Raw genomic sequence first — 19,855 nt, 5'->3', positions numbered from 1 at the left:
ATATACATGTAGATTAAAATCACCCATTATTATTGTACCTTCCTCACAAGCTCTCATTATTTCTTCTGAATAGTTACTGTTAGGGGGCCAACAAACAATTCCCACAAGCGACTTTTAACCTTTGCTATGTCTCATCTCTACCCAAACTGATTCCACAACTTGATTTCTGAAGCCAAGATAATTTTTCTAATAAAACAGCAACGTGGCCCTACGGTCTGGTAAGACTATGGCGACTTTGCCTTTATGAAAGTATAAATACACCAAGTGTTCACACACAAAAAAAAGAAAATCAGATTTTCTCCAAGTTCCCCTCCAAGCCACTCCCCACCCTGACTTGGAAGTATATCGCTGTTCCTTCAGTGTGGCTGGGTCAAAATCCTGGAATTCCCTCCCTCAGGGCATTATGGGTCAACCCACAGCACAAGGACTGCAGCGGCTCAAGAAGGCAGCTCACCTCCCACCTTCTCAAGGGGCAACTAGGGACAGGCAATAAATACTGGCCAAACCTGTGATGCTCACATCCCACGATTTCTCAATTTAGAATTTTTGGAGAGGGGATTCTAGACAATCAAACAACACTCTACAATATTCGCCTATTGTCACATTTCCAGTATTCAACACTGACCCATTGTCATTTCCTCTCCTGCAGCTTCATAACTGGGATCATTAGGAGTTTATTGCAGACCATGGTGAATTCTCATTTATCTGATGAAACATTTAATGTTTTCAAGTGATTAGATGGAGTTCTTTTGGCTAAAGGGATCAGAGGGTAAGGGGACAAAGGGGAAACAGAGGACTTACTGAGTTGAACGATCAACCATGATCAGCATGAATGGAGGAGTAGGCTCAAAGGGCCGAATGGCCCACTCCTGCTCTTATTTTCTCTGTTTCTCTGATGATTAGGTGGGAAAGATGCATCAAGTTGTAGATTTTTACAGTTTGCTACAGTTTATGTACTTTCATGAGTAAGAACTTGTACCTCATCTGGTACTGTTACATCAAAATGCTTTTCACATTCAATGGAGGTGTCTTTATGTTGTATTGTGATTGCTGCAACTATTAACCCTGTGAAAAATTGTTGGAAAGAGCGATAGAGTCAGGAGTTAAAGAACAGCAGAAGAGCATTCACTCCACTGCGCTGATACTAGCTTTTGGACTGAGCTGTCTACTCAATTTCAGTTCTCCATCCTTTCCCCATATTTATTATGAGTTGCCTTTTCAAATAGTTATTGTTGAAATGATAACCACCTCAACAGTCTTCTCTTCAGCTTTTTCGTGATCATCCTGAGTGTGCAACAATTTGTTCCTGACTCATATCCAGTGGAAACTTCCCTTCATTGTTTCGTTCTGCAAACGTTTTAGAAATAGCAACATCTGTGTTCAATCCCGAGTCTCAGAGAACGTTCTTCTGTGAGAAAAGCTCCCAACTTTTTATGTCTTTTTGCAAAATCACCAGGTCTTACTTCGAGTGTAATTCGCAAAAATCATTGCAGTTCCCTTACATAGCAATCATGATGTGGTGCCCAGAACTGGGAAGTATTCTATAACTGCAGTCTTCCATATTGAATGTTGAAAATATCACCATTCAAAATCCCAACCAAAACCAGACTAATTCACCTTCACACTGCCTGCAGCTCAATGGAAATGAGTCTGCAAATTGTTCCAACTCATCATTAAACACATTCTTTTACCTTTCTATCTAATTAATATCATTTGATGCTTTAATTAACTTATAACATACTGTTTAAGACAGAATACATTATGAAACCCAAACAATACCATTTATATCCCACTCGTGGCACCAGTTATAACTCAGGCGCAGCTCTATTTCTCGTATGTTGGCACACCAGATATAAATCATACCATATTGATCTTCATTATCTGCTCTGCTTGCCAAGCTAGAGAAGCCTTCTGTTTTAGACTTGCAGTGCTTGATCCTGTTAAACAGAACAGTTCCGTACTGGCTGCCTTCAGGCTACAAGTATTAATTAGCAACAATTTTCATCTGTCAATAATTAGCGACCCTGTTTTAGTTTTCAGCTGGTGTGTTACACTGCCACATCTCCCAGGTGCACAGCCATTGAAATTCTTCTGCTCCAAACTCTCCAAGACCTTGCCCCCATCCTCTTTCTTTGTAATTCGCCACACCCTTCTGAGATATCGCCGTTACTCTCATTCTAGCCTCTTACGCATTCCTGATTTTATGTTCAGTTGCTTGGGTCCTGAGCTCGGAAATTCCCTCCCTAAACCTGTCCACCTCACTACTTTAAGATGCTGCTCCTTTAAATAAACAAGGCAGGCAAGAGCACAGCAGAGGGCGAGGGAAGACTGATGAATTTAAATGCACCTATTTCAGTGCAGGAGGCCTGACAGGGAAGGCAGATGAATGTAGGACATGGATAGGTATGTGGGACTGGGATATCATAGCTTTTACAGAAATATGGGCAAGGGAGGGACAGGACTGGCAGCTCAACGTTCTGGGGTGTAGATGCTGTAGGAAGGACTGAAAGGGAGCCAAGAGAGAAGGGAAAGTGGCGTTTTTGATTCGGAAAAAGATCACAGCAGTACTTAGAGAGGATATTCCTGGGGGATTGCCCAGTGATGCTATATGGGTGGACCTGAGAAATAAGAAGGGGGTGATCACTTGGATGGGACAGTGAGAGATTGAGGAGCAGATATGAAAGGAGATCGCGAATAGCTGCAAGAATAATAGGATTGTAAAGGTTGGGGATTTCAACTTTCCAAACAGACTGGCACTATTAAGTGTGTTCAAGAAAGCTTTCTCAATCAGTATGTAGATAGGGGCAAAACTGAACCTCATCTTGGGAAATAAGGCAGGACAAGTGACTGAGGGGTTAATATGGGACCAGTAACCATAATTATATTTGCTTTAAAATAGTTATGGAAAAGGATAGGCCTGGTCCCCAAGTTCTAAGTTGTGGCAAGGCCAATTTTGATGGTATTAGACAGGAGCTTTCAAACATTGATTGAGGGAGGCTGTGTGCAGGTAAAGGGATGTCTGGCAAGTGGGAAGCTTTCAAACCTGAGATAAAATAAGAGTTCAGAGCCAACACGTTCCTGTTAGTGTGAAGGGCAAGGCTAGCAGGAGTCAGCAACCCTGGATGACTAGAGATAGAGGGGTTCTGGTCAAGAGACAGAATAGAGACCGCTGGGATCAAGTCAATCCCTTGAGCAGTGGAGAGGGGTGCAAGAGTACACTTAAGAGGGAAATCAAGAGGGCAAAAAGGGGACATGAGATGGCTTTGGCAGATAATGTTAAGGAGTATCTAATGAGATTCTACAAGTATATTAAGGGCAAAACAGTAACTCAGGAGAAAATAGGGCCCATTAAATATCACCGAGGCCGTCTATGTGTGGAACCACAGGAGACGGGTGAGATTCTAAACGAACATTTCATGCCAGCATTTACTGTGGAGAAAGACATGGAAACCAGGGAACTCGGGGAAATAAATAGTGATGTCTTGAAAAGAGTTCATATTACAGAAGAGGAGGTGCTGGAGGTCTTAAAGCACATCAAGGTAGATAAATCCCTGGGACCTGATCAGGTGTTTCCTAGAGCTTTGTGAGAAGCTCGGGAAGAGATTTCTGGGCCTCTTGCTGGGATATTTGTATCATCGACAGCCCTGAGGAGGTGCTGGAAGACCGGAGGGAAGCCATTATTTAAGAAAGGCTGCAAGGAAGTCAGAATTACAGACCGCTGAGCCTGACGTCTGTGGTGGGTAAGTTGCTGGGGGGGATTCTGAGAGATAGGATCTACATGCACTTGGAAAAGTAAGGTCTGATTAGGGATCGTCAGCATGGCTTTTTGTTTTAAAGATTAGATTCCCTACAGTGTGGAAACAGGCCCTTCAGTCCAACAAGTCCACACTGACCCTCTGAACAGCAGCCCACCCAGACACATTCCCCTATATTTACCCCGACTAATGTATCTAACACTACGGACAATTCAGCATGGCCAATTCACCTGGCCTGCACATCTTTGGACTGTGGGAGGAAACCGGAGCACCCGGAGGAAACCCACGCAGACACTGGGAGAATGTGCAAACCCCACACAGACAGTCACCTGAGGCGGGAATCGAACCTAGGTCCCTGGCCCTGAGGTAGCAGTGCTAATCACTGAGCCACCATGCCACCCCTATGCATGGGAAATGATGTTTCACAAACTTGATTGAGTTTTTTCAAGAGGTAACCAAGAAGATAGATGAAGGTAGAGTGGTCAATGTTGTCTACATGGACTTTAGCAAGGCCTTCGACAGGGCTCCACTTCATAGACTGGTTAGTAAGGCAAGATCAAATGGGATCCAGGGAGAGTTAGCCAACTGGACACAAAATTGTCTTGATGGTAGGAGGTAGAGGGTGGTGGTAGAGGGCTGTTGTTTAGACTGGAGGCTTGTGACCAGTGGTGTGCCACAAAGATCGCTGCTGGGTTCCACTGTCATTTTTATGAACAATTTGGATGAGAACATAGAAGGCATGGTTAGTAAGTTTGCAAATGACACCAAAATTGGTGGTGCAGTGGACAGTGAAGAAGGTTATTTAAGAGTACAATGGGATCTTGATCAGATAGGTCAATGGGCCAGTGAGTGGCAGATGGAGTTTAATTTAGATAAATGCGAGGTGTTGTATTTTGGCAACACAAACCAGGGCAGGACTTACACAGTTCATGATAGGGTCCTGGGAAGTGTTGTTGAACGGAGGAACCTCGGGGCGTAGGCTCATAGTTCCTTGAAAATGGCATCACAGGAAGACAGGGTGGTGCAGAAGGGGCTTGGCATGCTTGCCTTCATCAGTCAGAGAACTGAATGCAGGTACTGGAACATCACGTTAGAGATGTACAAGGCATTGATAAGACCACATGTGTATAATTCTAGTCACCCTGCTGTAGGAAGGATGTTATTAAACTTTAAAGGGCGCAAAACAGATTTACAAAGATGTTACCGAGACTGGAGGGTTTGAGTAGGAGAGGCTGGATAAACTGGGATTTTTTTCCTTGGAGTGTTGGAGGCTGAGGTTTATAAAATCATGAAGGGCATAGATTGGGTAAATCGACAAGGTCATTCCTCCAGAGTAGGAGAATCTAAAGCTCAAGGGCATAGGTTTAAGGTGAGAGGGGGAAGAGTTTTAAAAGGACCAGAGAGGCAACTTTTTCACACAGAGGGTGGTGTGTGTATCGAATGAACTGCCAGAGGAAATGGTGGGGGCTGGTACAATTACAACATTTAAAAGACATCTGGATAGGTACATGGATAGGTTGAGAGGGATATGGACCAAATGCAGGCAAATGGGATGAGATTAATTTAGGATTTCTGGTTGGCACAGACAAGTCAGGTCAAAGTGTCAGTTTTTGTGGTGGATGACTCGATGTGTCTGGTCACCCATTTGAATATCTCTTTATAGTAAGTTTGTCTCATTGTTGATCTTCCAAATCACCTTAGGATGTCTTAAGACACCAAAGGTGGTCTACAAATGCAAGTTGTTGTTGTTCAAACACTTGGCACAGTGTAACAGGACAACAGAGAATAAAATGTGAAAGATCTCAATTTCTCAACAGCTCAACTTTACTATTGTGTTACAAAAGCAGAAATTGCTGGAGAAACTCAGCAGGTAGACAGTATTTGCAGAGAGAAAGCAGAGCTAACTTTGGAGTCCCATCCTCAGAACTGAAAATAACCAGGAAAAGGTGGTATATGTGTTGAAGATGGGTGGAGGGGAGGGAGAGCAAAGAAGGGGCGAGTGGGTAGATGAGATGAAGCACAGAGAAAGAGAACTGCAATTAGACAGACACAAGGATAGATAATAAGCCAGGGAGAAAGCAAAGCTGATAAAGGGGACCATAACTAGGTGAGAATGGACTGGCTGGACTGAAAGCAGCCCAACTGATGCCAGGATCTAAGGTATGGCAGTGGGTAAAGGACAAGGAAGGTGGTATTCAGGCCCTAAAATCATTGAATCCAATGTTGAGCCCTGAAAGCTGCAAGTGGAAAACGAAATGCTGTTCTTCCAACTATTATGTTGATGTTTATAACATTTCTAAGGATTTGGGATAAATATCCACAAAACTACGACGCATGTGAAGGCTTCCTGAGTGATAGCCTTCATCCCTACCCATAATCAATGAAACATTAATGAGGACGCATAAGCAGCATAATTAATCTAAATGCAATGTTGTGAGTGCATCATAAATTTAACAACACTTTCATAGCCAATCTCTTCAGTGATGCAGGTTAATCGACTTTATGTTGTTCAGCATTGGAAATTTACAGAATACAATTTTAGTCGATGGCATATTGGGCAGTGGAGGTTGCTATGGCAGCGGTTGTTGAGGCTATTATTGTCTTGGTAAGAGTTTTCATAAAGCGATGTTGTTAAGTTTATTATTGGCATGGTGCCTTGTTTCAAAACTCAGTGCAATTATAATTGCAAATGAATTTTAATGAATAGAGCTGAAGCCCTATAAATTCAATCCATAAACAAATCTGAAGCCAATAATAGCTGTTGGTGGTACTGATCCAGACATCATGTTCATTTAGATAAACATGAACATCACAAACTGAGCACTGAGTCTACTTAGGACTCCTCGCTCTCTTTCAGCTTCACCCTCAGCTGTTTTAACATCATTCATGGAATATTCTTTCCTATTCCCAGGGTATCAATCCAACAGCTTTCAGTTTAATTCACAGCCTTTTCTGGGAAACTTGTATTGAAAAGCCTTTTGGAAGGTACACTTGGGTGGTTACTTCCTTAAAGAGATGAAGAAATGGAATCAGAATGGTTCCGCACCCTGAATTCTTGGTAAATGCTGCTAACTATGTCATTGTATAGATGATCTGCAATTTTCTTCTGATAGTCAACTGCATTATTTTGCATGGAATGGTGATAAGACTATTAATTCCGTAGTTGCCTTTGTTCACCTTACCACCCTTTTTGAACACGGGTGTCTCATTAGCTCATTTCTAACCTGCTCAATGTCCACTGTCTCTCCTAATCGCCATTCACTGACACCACCGCCAATTGTCGGCTGCATATCAAACAACGACGCGCCAGAATGCAGGAAGGAGACAGAACGCATGGGGCAAAGGTAACAATCTCTCCCTCAATGTCAACAAAACAAAATAATTAATCGTTGACTTCAGGAGGAAAGGAGGGGGATATGCCCCTTTCTACATCAGTGGAGCTGAGGTGAAGAGAGTTGAGAGCATCAAGTTCCTGGGAGTGACTATAGTCTTTAAAGGAAATAGGAGGCCATTCAATAGGATTATGGTTGATCTGATTAATCTGATTAGGACTCAACTCAATTCAGTGAACTGTGAATGGTCTAAGATGCAGGAATTTGAGCTGGCGACTCCCTGCCCTTTTTCCCTGTCCTGGGGGCTGTGAGATCTCTTTATTAATGGCCCAAAGGTCAAGGCTGGAACTGTTCTAGTACATATGGATTAGCATCACAACACAAACTGGATCTGGCCGAGAGGAAGGGAGTTGAGAACGTGTGCGAGCCAGGCCTCTAGGAGTAGCACTCTTGCCTCGGGCTCAGAAATATGTGGTTTCAATTCCCATTGCAGAAGCCTGAGTGCAGGCCCAAGGGGCTGCCTTCTTTCGGAGGAGTCATTAGCCGCAGCCCAAACTGCCCTCACTGCTTGGTCTGAGAGATCGTCTGACACAATTTGAAAGAGCAGCAAGTGAGCACTCCACTGCAGAGCCCTAGCCAACCTTTAAGCCTCCATCAACATCACAAAAACAGGCGATTTGATCCTTACTACATTAGTGTTTGTGGGAGCTTGGTTGTTGTGCGTTTCCAACATTATAACAGTTACCATGCTTCGAACACACTTCATTGGCTGTATCATGCTTTTGGGGGTGGCTAAAAAGCGCTATATGAATGCAAGTCCCTTCTTTTACTTTTGCTGAGGTAGTTGAACCTGATCCAGCAGTGAAGGGAAATATGGGGTGGGGAGTGGGAGACAGCATCAATTCTTCATCCCGATCTGAGAGAGAATCTCCGTTCAGCTGGCTGACTGACAGCTGACAAAGGGACAATCATATTGCTCAGCTACCCAGAAGGTGACTGCAAGGGTTAATAAATGATGAATAAATAGCCAAGAATGTCGCCATCCTGCTTTCAAATCCTACCACAAAATGCACTAAGAGCTACAGCTAAGTGTTGAAATTGTCACTTAAAGCCAACTCTCCTCCAAACCATTTCTTTGCACCCAGTGGCGAGATTGAACTTTAAAGGAGAGTTAGACTGATTAATCCAAAAAGCTGCTTAATGCCTTTGTGCAGAGGCAGAATTGACTCAATTTAAGATCTGAAAGTCTGACAGAGATTTGACGTCCCATGGCTGACTGGAAAAATCAATCAGAATTGGCTGGGAAGTCATTGGAAGGCTCAACAGACAAACATCAAATGGTGAATAATCACACTGGTAGCATTGCTGGACTAGTTGAACAATAACTGTCTCCACAGGGTGCAATCGCACATACCAATAAATCCCAACATGGAGTCACTTCGGGGACAATTGTTGTTGTTCTGATTACTCCAAACAACAGACTTCAAGCTGAAGCGTTTCGAAAATCGTTGCCGTGGGGACCATTTGAAGGTAACTTCTTGAGACAAACATTGATCTAGAGTTTGCCACACTGCATTAGGAATGGCTGAGCATAAGCCCATCCTGGTGTATTTTTCCAACGCTCGGACGGGTTTTATGCTATTCCAAAGCAAGTCTTGCAGCAATCTTTGGAACAGTGGGAGTTGGATCTCTTGGCTGCTATGTACAGAGGACCACCCTCGGGTCAAATGCTGAAGCCTCCAACTCAACCTGACTATAGGGTTCCATTTTCTACTTAGGGTTATGCTTGTAGATGAGATCAGCAGTCAGTACCTGTTCCAGTAATCTTAAACTCCCTGACCTCACTTCCTGCAGGCTTCTTACAGCCAGCAGAATCAAGTGAGACTCAACTTGACCAAATCTAGTTTGGATTTGATTCCGCGCCTCAGATGTAAAAGGACACTGTACGAGCTACTGTGCTACCTAGTCCTGGTCTTGTCTTTTCGCGATCTTGCTGCATTGTGCCTCAGACTGTCTTCCTTCACTCCTTGGCTCAGCCTATGGTATGCCTTAACCAGCACTAGCAGCCTTGTTTGACCACAGTCATCCAACAATGCGTCAGGTTCAGTGCTTTTCAAACAGAGGAGGGGGTGGGAAATGCAGGCAGAATTACAATCTTAGCCTGACACTGCTCCCACCTTAGTGCACATTTCCCCCAGGGAACATGATTAGATTAGATTCCCTACAGCGTGGAAACAGGCCCTTCAGCCCAACCAGCCCACTCCAACCCTCCAAAGAGTAACCCACCCAGACCCATTTCCCTCTGACTAACACACCTAACACTACGGGCAATTTAGCATGGCCAATTCACCGGGCCTGCACATCTCTGGACTGTGGGAGGAAACCGGAGCACCCAGAGGAAACCCACACAGACACGGGGAGAATGTGCAAACTCCACAGTCACCCAAGGTTGGAATCAAACCTGGGAACCTGGTGCTGTGAGGCAGCAGCGCTAACCACTGAGCCACCGTGCCATGTGCAAAGAGAGAGCACAGGGAGACAACTGATGACTGGATAATTCATATTCATTATCAAATTGGCTGATGCCCACAAACCGGACATAGACCACTGACCAAATGTTGGCCATTTCTCGTCTGTTTGGCACAATACCACACTGGGTGGTGCATTTGTGAACTGAACTGATCCATTCTTATACAGTCCCCATTCTACAAAGGAGTACACACTCCCTTCATCTGAGGCCAACCTCATAACATCAGTGCAAAATGACTTGAGAAAGCTTACCTCGTACATGTAGTCAAAAAGTTCCAGTATAGTCAGAAGACTTGCACCGATGAACAAACCCATCTGACCTCCAATGTCACCTTTGAACAGAAAATAACAGGAGCTCATGACTTGAGAAGCAGGTTACTGGTAGCAGAATCATTTTTGCTTACTGAACACAACTAATCTATGTGAAGGTTGTCACCTCTTGGCACTACGGCTGCACTCATTTATGTTTATCATATTTAGGGGATTGTGTATTACACTGATGACATTCTGCAAAGGTGCTGTAATTCATTTTCCACACCATTTACTTTGTCAAATCTAGACACGACTTCTGAACAAAATGCCTTTGGGGTGGTGTTGGTCCAGGTTAGGAATGAATTGATTTCCTTTCACCGACCACTGTAGCTCTCAGGAACCATGAGTCAATTGGCTGTATGAGTTCAAGATAATGCAATAAATAACTTGGTAAAGCTTGGCGATGAATGTAGTCAGCTGAGCTGTACTTTCAGTGAATGATTTGATACACTTGCCTCATGTGTGATGTTGGTGGAGTAAAATTGGGCAGGAAATGGATCTGAAGAGGATCTGAGAGCTCAAAGGGCCAAAAAAAAAAAGAGGCTTTATACCAGCATTGTAACACTGGCCTTGACCAGTCAGACTTAAATGATGGGAGCAGAGGTGGGAGCCTATTCCTGAAGGGCAAAATAGAGCTTACAGACCCTGTGAGGACAGTTAAATCGAGCCTGATGCCAACTGGCGAATTAACTATTTCAGGGTCTCTCATACTGTTGCACTTTGGAGCCCAGTTGGTTGCTGAATTTGGACTTCTACTGTCACGTTGGTGTGCAGCACCAAACGCAGTGGCAGCGTCACGGAATCCCTTGTGGCATCACAGAATGACACAGCCCAGGAGGTTATTCGGCCCGTATTGCCCATGCTCTGAAAGAGCTCTTTCCCCAGAGCCCTGCAGCTATCTCCCCTTCAAGCGTTCATCCAACTCTCACGTTTGCAACTCATTTGTGAATCAGCTTCCAACATCCTTTCAGGCAGTATGTACCAAATCAGAACAACACACTGCCTAAAAATAAATTGTTGCCACATATTGCCTCAGGTTCCTGTGCTTTGCTGTATTAACATGCTTATGACATTTGTGGTAAATACTGCACCTACCGTTCCATTCATCGCATTGACATGCAGTCCCATTTGGCGCTTTTTATGGCGGCTGACCAGAAAGTCAACTTCACACACCCAAAATAAGGATTATGAACAATCGAGCAGGGGACTTGGGAGCGTTTCTGATGACGCAAAGTGTTTGTGCTCAACATGCCTTGCTAAAAGGTTGGCATGGGGTTTCCAGAAAGCATGCAAGAAACAAGATGCTGTGCGATTAATTCACTGATCAAATCTTTCTTGTTGACCTCCTTCCCACAGAAAGCCGTGGGGCAGAGTATTCACATATATTTAAGGCTGAGATCGAGAGATTCTTGATCAGTCGAGGAAATCAAGAGTATCGGGAAAAAGTCAGGAAAGTGGAAGTGGGGAATCTCCAATCAGCCATGATTCTCCTGAATGGCGGAGCCGGCTTGAGGGGCCAGATGGCCTACTCCCATTCCTATTTCTTATGGTCTTACTTCCTGAACCACGTATGTTCCAGCGCGGCTCCACCCAGCTTACATTCCCTGGATCCTACTCCTGTGGAATTGCTGTAGTCTCCAAACAGCATGAGGAGGTTCGACAGGAATCCGGCTGAGGACTCTTAGTTAGCATGCATGCAAAGCCAAACCCACTTTCTACTGAGTAAACCCACCTCGAAATCTCTATAAACAGATCATTTGAATGGCTGTATCAGGGAGCTTCAATATTCACTGCTAAGTATATCAACGGTGGCCTTCATCATAGCTCTCTGCAAGCTTTTTTTTCTGCAAAATACCTGACACAAGCTAAACACTAATTCCTTCAGTAGACAAGATAGTGTGTGGTACAATTCTCATCGGAGCTGCAGTACGCTGACAAGGAATGAGTAAATGAGCTAAAAATGACTGGCAGCTATATTTCATGCTACAGTTTAGCGTAGCTGTGGAAAATTGCGATTTCCTTGTCACAGCACACCAGCTCCTCTCTATTGACATCTCGAATCTCTCAGTAGTTGAGCCTGCAGTAGAGTAGCCTTGCAGAATGAAGGGAGATAAGAATCCCATGGCAGAACAATGCAAGGTTTATCACAGGTCATGAGTTGTGAGCACAATGATTTTTGACAGCAGAGGCCAGAACCAGAATTCTGTATCTCATCCAATTTCCACAGTTAGAAATCATTACATTTGCAGTAGCAAGCTTTCACAGAGGCACACAATGGGATTTGAAAGACTGACAGAGAGATGTTTGCTCTCTGCATACGTCAGGGACTGGTCTCCAACATATCTCTGGGTTTGACTCCTACAGAGTGAAAAATGGTGATGTTCTCTGTGCAGTCCCTCAGCACAGACTTCCAGAGGAACCCTGTTTAGAAACAGAAAAGGGGTTATTTGGAGTTTTTCCCCACTACTGATGGTGCTGAAGGATGACAACCAGTGCTCAAAGGCAGGACAGGAATGGAGGGCTGACAGTTTGGGCAAATGATTGCGTAGATAGAGCTGTACAGCATAGACACAGGCCCTTCGGCCCAAATCATCCATGCCAACCTGGTGTCCTGAACTGAACTAGTGCCATTTGCATGCATTTGGCCCTCATCCCTCTGAAACTTTTCTATTCATATACCTGTCCAAATGTCTTTTAAATGCTGTAATTGTACCCACATCCACCACTTCCTCTGGCAGCTCATTCCATACATGAACCACCCTCTGCGCGAAAAAAGGTGCCCCTCACGCCCCATTCCCCTCTCATCTTAAACCTATGCCCTCCAGTTTTGAACTCCCTTACCCTGGGGGAAAGACCTTGGCTACTCACCTTATCTGTGCCCTTTGTGATTTTTACAAGCATCTACAAAGATCACCCCTCAATCTCCTACGCACCAGGAAAAAATAGTCCCAGCCTATCCTTATAGCTCAAACGGCTCCATCCCTCCTGGATAGGGACACAAGTTCAATTGAATCACTGTGCAAGTTGGATTGAGATTGCAGAGTGGCTCATCATTTGGCCTTAATTGCTACAGCATTGATTTTTGTTGAGAGCTTCTGAAGATGATAGGGAAAACACATCAATGCAGATAAGGTATCATTAGACTTGACCTCTGTTGAACCATTGCAAGCTCCAGATTCAACTGCAGTGGGAGGCCAGCCAATCGGATTCATCGTTCATGTTTTGTTAGGATTGCCTGCTACGAGTTCTGACAAGCTGAGAGGAGGCCAGGGACTGGGCGAAATTCATTAGGATCTCAACTCACACTAAATTTCATGCGTTGGTACATTACCTAGTTTGGAAACAAGAGCCAGACTTCGACCACAGACTGCGAAAGTCCTGCCATTATTTTTCCAGTCTCCTTGAATAAGCTTGGTAACAAACTTAAGGTGGATGCCTAGTTGAAGTGCAAGTAGTACACTTCAACTCTTATCAGAGCAGACTGCTTCACATTGCAAAAGAATATAGTTAAACTATTTGGAAGTGCCTCAACCATTAACCTCAAGCTCATCCAATGAAGCATATCCTCAATTCCTGTAGTATGACTGTACATTGTCCTCCATCCTCTCAAATTAATAATAATCCATGGTTATATTCATTAATGGCTCTTAATGAAGTCTTAAGAATTTGTGACTAGCCTCCCTTTGACCAACTTAAGAACTTGAGCTCATCTAAAGTTCTGTTGCTTGTCTCCTAATTCACACCACGTCATGTTTATCCATCAACCCTTGTGCTCATTGGTGCACACTGGCTCCTAGTTTGGCAATTTTAAAATTCTCTCTCTTTTCAAACCCATAGCCTTGCATCCCTTTAACCCCGTAATCTTCTCCAGCCCCCACAGCCCTCTGAGATCACAGTGATCCTCCAATTCTGGCCTCTTCAGCATCCTCGATTACCACTGCTCATTGCACCACCATTTATGGCCGTCTCTGCAGCTCTAGCATTTCTCCCAGAAACCACTCCCTCTCTCGTCTCTTAAGGGAGTTCCTGAATACCAGGCTGTTTTACCACAGTTTTCCTAAGATGTCTGAATATTTCTTTTTGTGATGTGATGTAAAATGCTGACCAACCAATACTCTTATGAGGAGCCTTGGGATGTTTTATAACTCTTGAGGTGTTAATGAATAGCTTTGTACAGTTGAATTATGCTCATCAGAATCTAAGTTGAGACTATATAACCTTATTTTACTTCTGGCACGATTTGTTATTATAGAAGACTGTTATCAGTCTCAACAGAATTCGAACCACGTTCTTAGAAATGGGAGTGTTTGAATTATTTACATGATCTCTTCTCAAACTCTATAAATACAACACAAAATGTTGTGATTAAGGCTTGTAATGTATGAGCACCATTTGGACTAGGGCTCGTGTGGTGTGGTGGTAGTGTTCCCACCTTTGGGCTAGAGGACCTGGGGCTCAAATCCAACTGCCTCCCTTAGGTGTGCCAGGTTAATTAAAAAATATCTATTATTATTTCAGAACTTGGGTTTGAAAGTGGAGGGACGATTTGTACTTCTATATTGAGAGAGTTCACAAGGGAAGGATGTACTGATGGGATATCTCAAGTTTTGTTGACATCCATCTAAATGAGGACTTGAAAACTGTGAATGTGAATTGTTCAGTGTGTTAAAAACAACAATAGAAGAGAAAAGAAAGCTGCTGTTGCTGTGGTAGGAGTCAGCTATTCGAGAAACACAAAAGCATCTGGAAGGTCAGGCAATGTGTGTCATTTTTGCCACTGTGATAAGACGCTGCTATTTTAGCAGTCTTCAAAAAAAGTCAGGGCTGAGGAACTAGTGGTTCAAAAGAAAGCTCCGGAAGTAGGAAATTGCTGGAAGCTGAGGGCATGGAAAATCCATGTGGTTGCTCTGAAAGTGTTTCAAAGTCAGTCAGAAGAAAGATCGAGTAATTAATTACAGACATGACAACTGAACAAGGGGCTTTAAAGTAGAGATTGGTGACATTTCTGAGGTTTGAGTATCTGTAGGGATGTTGTTGAGGTGTTATTTTTCAAATATTAGTAATAAGACCATTTCAAACAGGCCTTTCACAATTAGATTCCCTACAGTATGGAAACAGGCCCTTTGGCCCAACAAATCCACACCGATCCTCTGAAGAGCAACCCACCCAGACCCATTCCCCTACATTTTACCCCTGGCTAATGCACCTAACACTGCAGGCAATTTAGCGTGGCCAATTCACCCTGACCTGCACAACTTTGGGAGGAAACCCACACACGACACAGGGAGAATGTGCAAACTCCACACAGACAGTCACCTGAAGCTGGGATTGAACCTGGGCCCCTAGTGCTGTGAGGCAACATGCCACGCCAAGATAGAACTGTTCTTTTATGTTCTTTAGTTAAAGGCACATGGCCAGTCTCTTGTGATTGTGTTCAATGCCTGACCACCAGGGAAAGCAATCACAAATATAAAACTTTATCAAGCCAAGATTCACTCTGGGATCTGACTTTGCCCAGTATTACCATCATCCAGCATCATAAAACAGAGACAATCGACTGGACTAATGGTTTGAGCTCTATCCAGTGTCATTGTTGTGACTCTCAATATCCCATTCGGGAAGGCAAAAGCAGCTCTTGTGAGCTTTTTTGTTACTTATGCAGGGGATGTGGGTGCCACATGCTGGGCTTAAACAATCACTGCTCATCCTCAATGCCCTTGAGAGGGTAGGGCTGAGCTGCCTTCTTGATCTGCTGCAGTGCATTTGATGTTGATACACCCACAGTGCTGTTAGGGACAGGGGGTTCCAGTCATACTCTAATGAAATAATCCTTTTACACAAATAGAAATGAAAATAAAAAGAGCTCAGCCCAAAATTGTGACTGCGGATCAAAGCTGCACTTGTATAAATGATGGGTTGCAGACAAGGCCACAAGCAAAAGATCAGAGCTCAAGTGATTTCTGTGTCAGCTTGTAATTACTTCGATAGAACTGTCATGTCGCACAATATCTTTGTTATGTAGTGAGAATACCATAATGTAAGGCTAAGGACTGGCTGTTTAATGTGACAGCAGTCACTCTGTGCTCCTGTTGCATAATATCGAACACAGGTTGGATAGATTTCACCCTCTCGTCTGTAACCAAACTCAGAAAATAGTCCTGTTGACTCATCACATCAGTCTTCACTGACCATTCTTGTCCAGAAACACTTCCAACTTCAAATTCTCACCCTGAGTACTCAGATCCCTCCACAGCCTCACCCAGCCCTCCCTGTGTTACCTCCTTCCCACTCCACAAATCTGCACTCCTCAAAACTTTCCATTCACTGGACTCTGGCCTTTGGTACATCACCCCTTTTCACTTCACTCTACCACTGACCATTAAGTCACCACTTCCCACAGGGACACCCAACTGGGAAATTAAAGTCCATCATATAGTTCCCCAGTTAACTTGCTGCTTTTAATCAATAGAAAGCAACTCACTGGCCCACCATAGAGACCCCCATGTAGAGCCGTGGAATGAGAGACAACTTTGTAAGACCCTTCTCACCACTCGCAGATGCTGGAGAGTCAGAGTGGACAAGTGTGGCGCTGGAGAAGCACAGCAGCTCAGGCGACATCCGAGGAACAGGAGATTTTCCTGCTCCTCGGATGCTGCCTGACTTGCTGTGCTTTCCTAGCGCCACACTTGTCCACTCTGACTCTCCACTCGCCACATTTAAAACAGGACAGCAGGAGTAAACAGCGGGAACTGACTCCCCCACCAATCAGACAACCTCTGACCAAACCCGCCAGGCCGTAGCAGTGAAAGCTACACTCTCCTCCTTCAGTCAGACAGGCAGAAAAGATGTCCACTGTTTTCTGTGGCAAAACTCACCCAGCAAGCCAGCCACCTCGTAAGCTTTCTTCTGCTCAATTGTCTCGTAGTTTAGGGCCTCAAAAAATATGTCCAGCACAAGAATATTCTCCCTTGGAAAAGAAGAAAAATTGCATTACATCACTTTTGTATGCACCTGAGAAGAAAATTATTGCTGTTCACAAAACAAAAGGAATTAACCTTTGCCCAGCCATTTCATCGCCTTTTACAGCTAAAATGGAATATTAAACAGCAATTATTGACGAGGAGAGTTTCACCTTGTTAGACCAAGGTCAGCTCAGCAAGGTCATGTGTACTTCTGAAATAAGTGTCCTTACACAACTGTTAATGATTCTGCCAGGTGTGGACTCAGAGATGATGTTACATTAGTCTTGTACTACAGGTCAAAGATTGTGCAAACAATTATATATATTTCAAATAAAATCAAGGCACACATTAGGGAAAACAACAATTGGTTGGCGATTTTAAGAAAAAGCAATTATAATCCCAAGTATCATTTCGACTGCAGTCTATTCTTTCTTTTACAAAAGCCACAGTTGTGCTGATAATATTTTTAGATTTTAGTTTTCTTGTAATAGACTCAGATTCTATGAAAGAAACACGACAGAATCCCCACAGGGTGAAAGCAGGCCCATTCCACCCACGCCAACCCTCCGAAGAGAATTCCACCCAGACCCACACTCCTCCCCTATCGCTGTGACTCTGCATTTCCTATGGGTAGCCTGCATATCCCTGGACACTATGGGCACTTTAGCGTGGCCAATCCACCTAACCTGCCATCTTCGGATTGGGGGAGGAAACCCCCGCAGACACAGGGAGATTGTGCAAACTCCACATAGACAGTTGCCCGAGGGTGGAATCAAACCTGGGTCCCTGGTGCCATGAGGCAGCAGTGCCAACCAGTGAGCCACTATGCTTGGTTCTAGTTGGACCTAGGTTCTTTTACTCTTTCCATTGTCCCCATGATCACAATACATCTGTGACATTTCCAATGCAGCATCCATCTGTATTATCATATCTATTCCATCTAAAGGCACAGGAAGAGGCTATGAAGCTAGTTCCTCCATTTAGTTAGATCATGACTGATCTCCACTTTACCTGTCTTGGCTTTACATCCTGCAATTCACTTAGTGAAAACACAACCATCAATCTGAGTTTTGACCTTTCCAATTGAACTCAGGCATCGACAGCCAACTCTGGATTTCCATTGCCCTTGGTGTGAAGAAGTGATTCCTGATATAGCCCCTGAACTGTCTCGTTCTGAAGTTAAGGTTAACCCCAACCCCTTACACCCTGTCGTGAACTCTTCCACCAGAGGAATTTGCTTCTCTCAGTCTCATACAGACTCCTTCGATCATCTTGACGAGATTGCTCTTTTATATTCCCCAAACAATTGTGGGCTTCTCAGCCTAGCCCTTTGCATCCTGTCGACATAATCTAATTGTTTAACCTCAGGTATTATTCTGATGAATCTGGGCTGTGCCCCCTCCGAGGCCAATCTATTCTTTGTGAGGTGTGAGGGCAGAACTAAACACAGTGCTCTACATGGGATCGGAGGCTTTGTGCTACTGAAGCATTCCATATTCCAGCACTCTTGAGATAAAGGCCAAGATTCCATTCGGCTTTTTAATTATTCCTGCATCTGTCCTCTAGCTTGTCATACACTGCACCACTAAATCGCCTTCCGTTCCTCCATAGTTTTGAGTATTTCACTACGCACTTCTAATCTATGCTGCTAAGGTCTAAAGAGAGCGGTGTCACACTTGCCCACACTGAACTCCACAGTTTCATTCACTCACTGTCAACCATGTCCCTTTCCAACAATGTAGCACCTCGCTAAATGTCACCTTAACGTTGCCAGCAAAGTCGGATATTAACCAAAGCCACTGGTGAACGTAATGGGAAGCTGAGAGACATAGTCTCGGAAGGTTGTGGGGATGGAGGAGGTTACAGAAATAGGGAGAGCTGAGATCTTGAAAGGATTTGAACGTAAGAATGAGCATTTAAGAACAGAGGCACTGCTGGACTGGGAGCTAGCATAGTCAGCGTGGGGATAGACTTGGTGCACATTAGAATAAGGGCAGCAGATGTGTTCAGTAAGAATCGCTACAGAATCCCTACTGTATGGAAACAGGCTCTTTGGCCCAACAAGTCCACACTGACCCTGCAAAGAATAACCCACCAAGACACATTCCCCTACATTTACCCCTGACTAATGCACCTAAACTATACATCCCTGAATGCTATGGACAATTTAGCACGGCTATTTCACCTAACCTGCACACCTTCGGACTGTGGGAGGAAACCCACGCAGATACGGGGAGAATGTACAAACTCCAAACAGACAGTTGCCTGAAGCTGGAATCGAACCTGGGTCCTTGGTGCTCTGAGGCAGCAGTGCTAACAACTGAGCCACCATGTGCAAGAAGCACAGACGTTTAGAGATAAGCCAAGGGAACCCTGGAATAGTCAGGCCCAGTGATAAGAAAAGCACGGATGAAGGTTTCTCAGCAGTAGGAAAAAAATGAGCAGCAGAACCAGGTGAGGACAAGGAAGTCACAAGGGGCAGCTTCTGATCAAATTGGACACAGATATTCCCGACTGGTCCGGCCTCAGAGTGGCCAGAGAGGAGAAGTTGTGGAATGGGGGTTTGTGGTTGAAATCCAAAGCACTGACTGCAATATTTCCAAATATTAATTCGAAGAAATGTTGGTTCATCCAGGACTGTTGGGCGAGAAATCTCGCAACTCTAGAACCAGTGGAAGGGTTGAGAGAAGTTTATGTTTGGAACTTGCCCTCAAATAATGTTGCAGAGAGGCAGCATGTATATAAGAAGTGGGAGCAGGAAGAGAAACCATTGCAGGTGACTCGGTGGTGGTTACTGAAGAGTGAAACCATTTGAGAGCAGTTCTACCCAAATGGACATGGAGAGAAGACACGAGAGGAGAATGGTGTGCTCAGAATTGTTAAAGACTTGCCGAGAAAGATGAGCAGGTTTACTTATCGCAGCCACATAGGGTACCTTTTGTGAATTTGAGACGGGCTGTTCCAG

General features: G+C 44.2%; 1 protein-coding gene across 4 annotated transcripts in view; it reads right to left on the bottom strand.

Moving 5' to 3' along the window:
• The window catches only part of asic1b (acid-sensing (proton-gated) ion channel 1b), a 912,521-nt gene that overhangs the window by 9,089 nt on the left and 883,577 nt on the right, over positions 1-19,855 (bottom strand). For all 4 annotated transcript variants that reach the window (XM_060820899.1, XM_060820900.1, XM_060820898.1 and 1 more), the window contains 2 exons: positions 16,804-16,895; positions 9,869-9,948 (listed from right to left, as the gene is read on the bottom strand). In XM_060820899.1, the coding sequence (XP_060676882.1) occupies positions 9,869-9,948; positions 16,804-16,895 (172 nt within the window). The remainder of the gene's footprint in view (positions 1-9,868; positions 9,949-16,803; positions 16,896-19,855) is intronic.

Source organism: Hemiscyllium ocellatum, chromosome X (genome assembly GCF_020745735.1).
Source record: "Hemiscyllium ocellatum isolate sHemOce1 chromosome X, sHemOce1.pat.X.cur, whole genome shotgun sequence".
In the NCBI taxonomy this organism is placed as follows: Eukaryota; Metazoa; Chordata; class Chondrichthyes; order Orectolobiformes; family Hemiscylliidae; genus Hemiscyllium; species Hemiscyllium ocellatum.
This window is presented reverse-complemented; position numbering and strand designations above follow the sequence as displayed.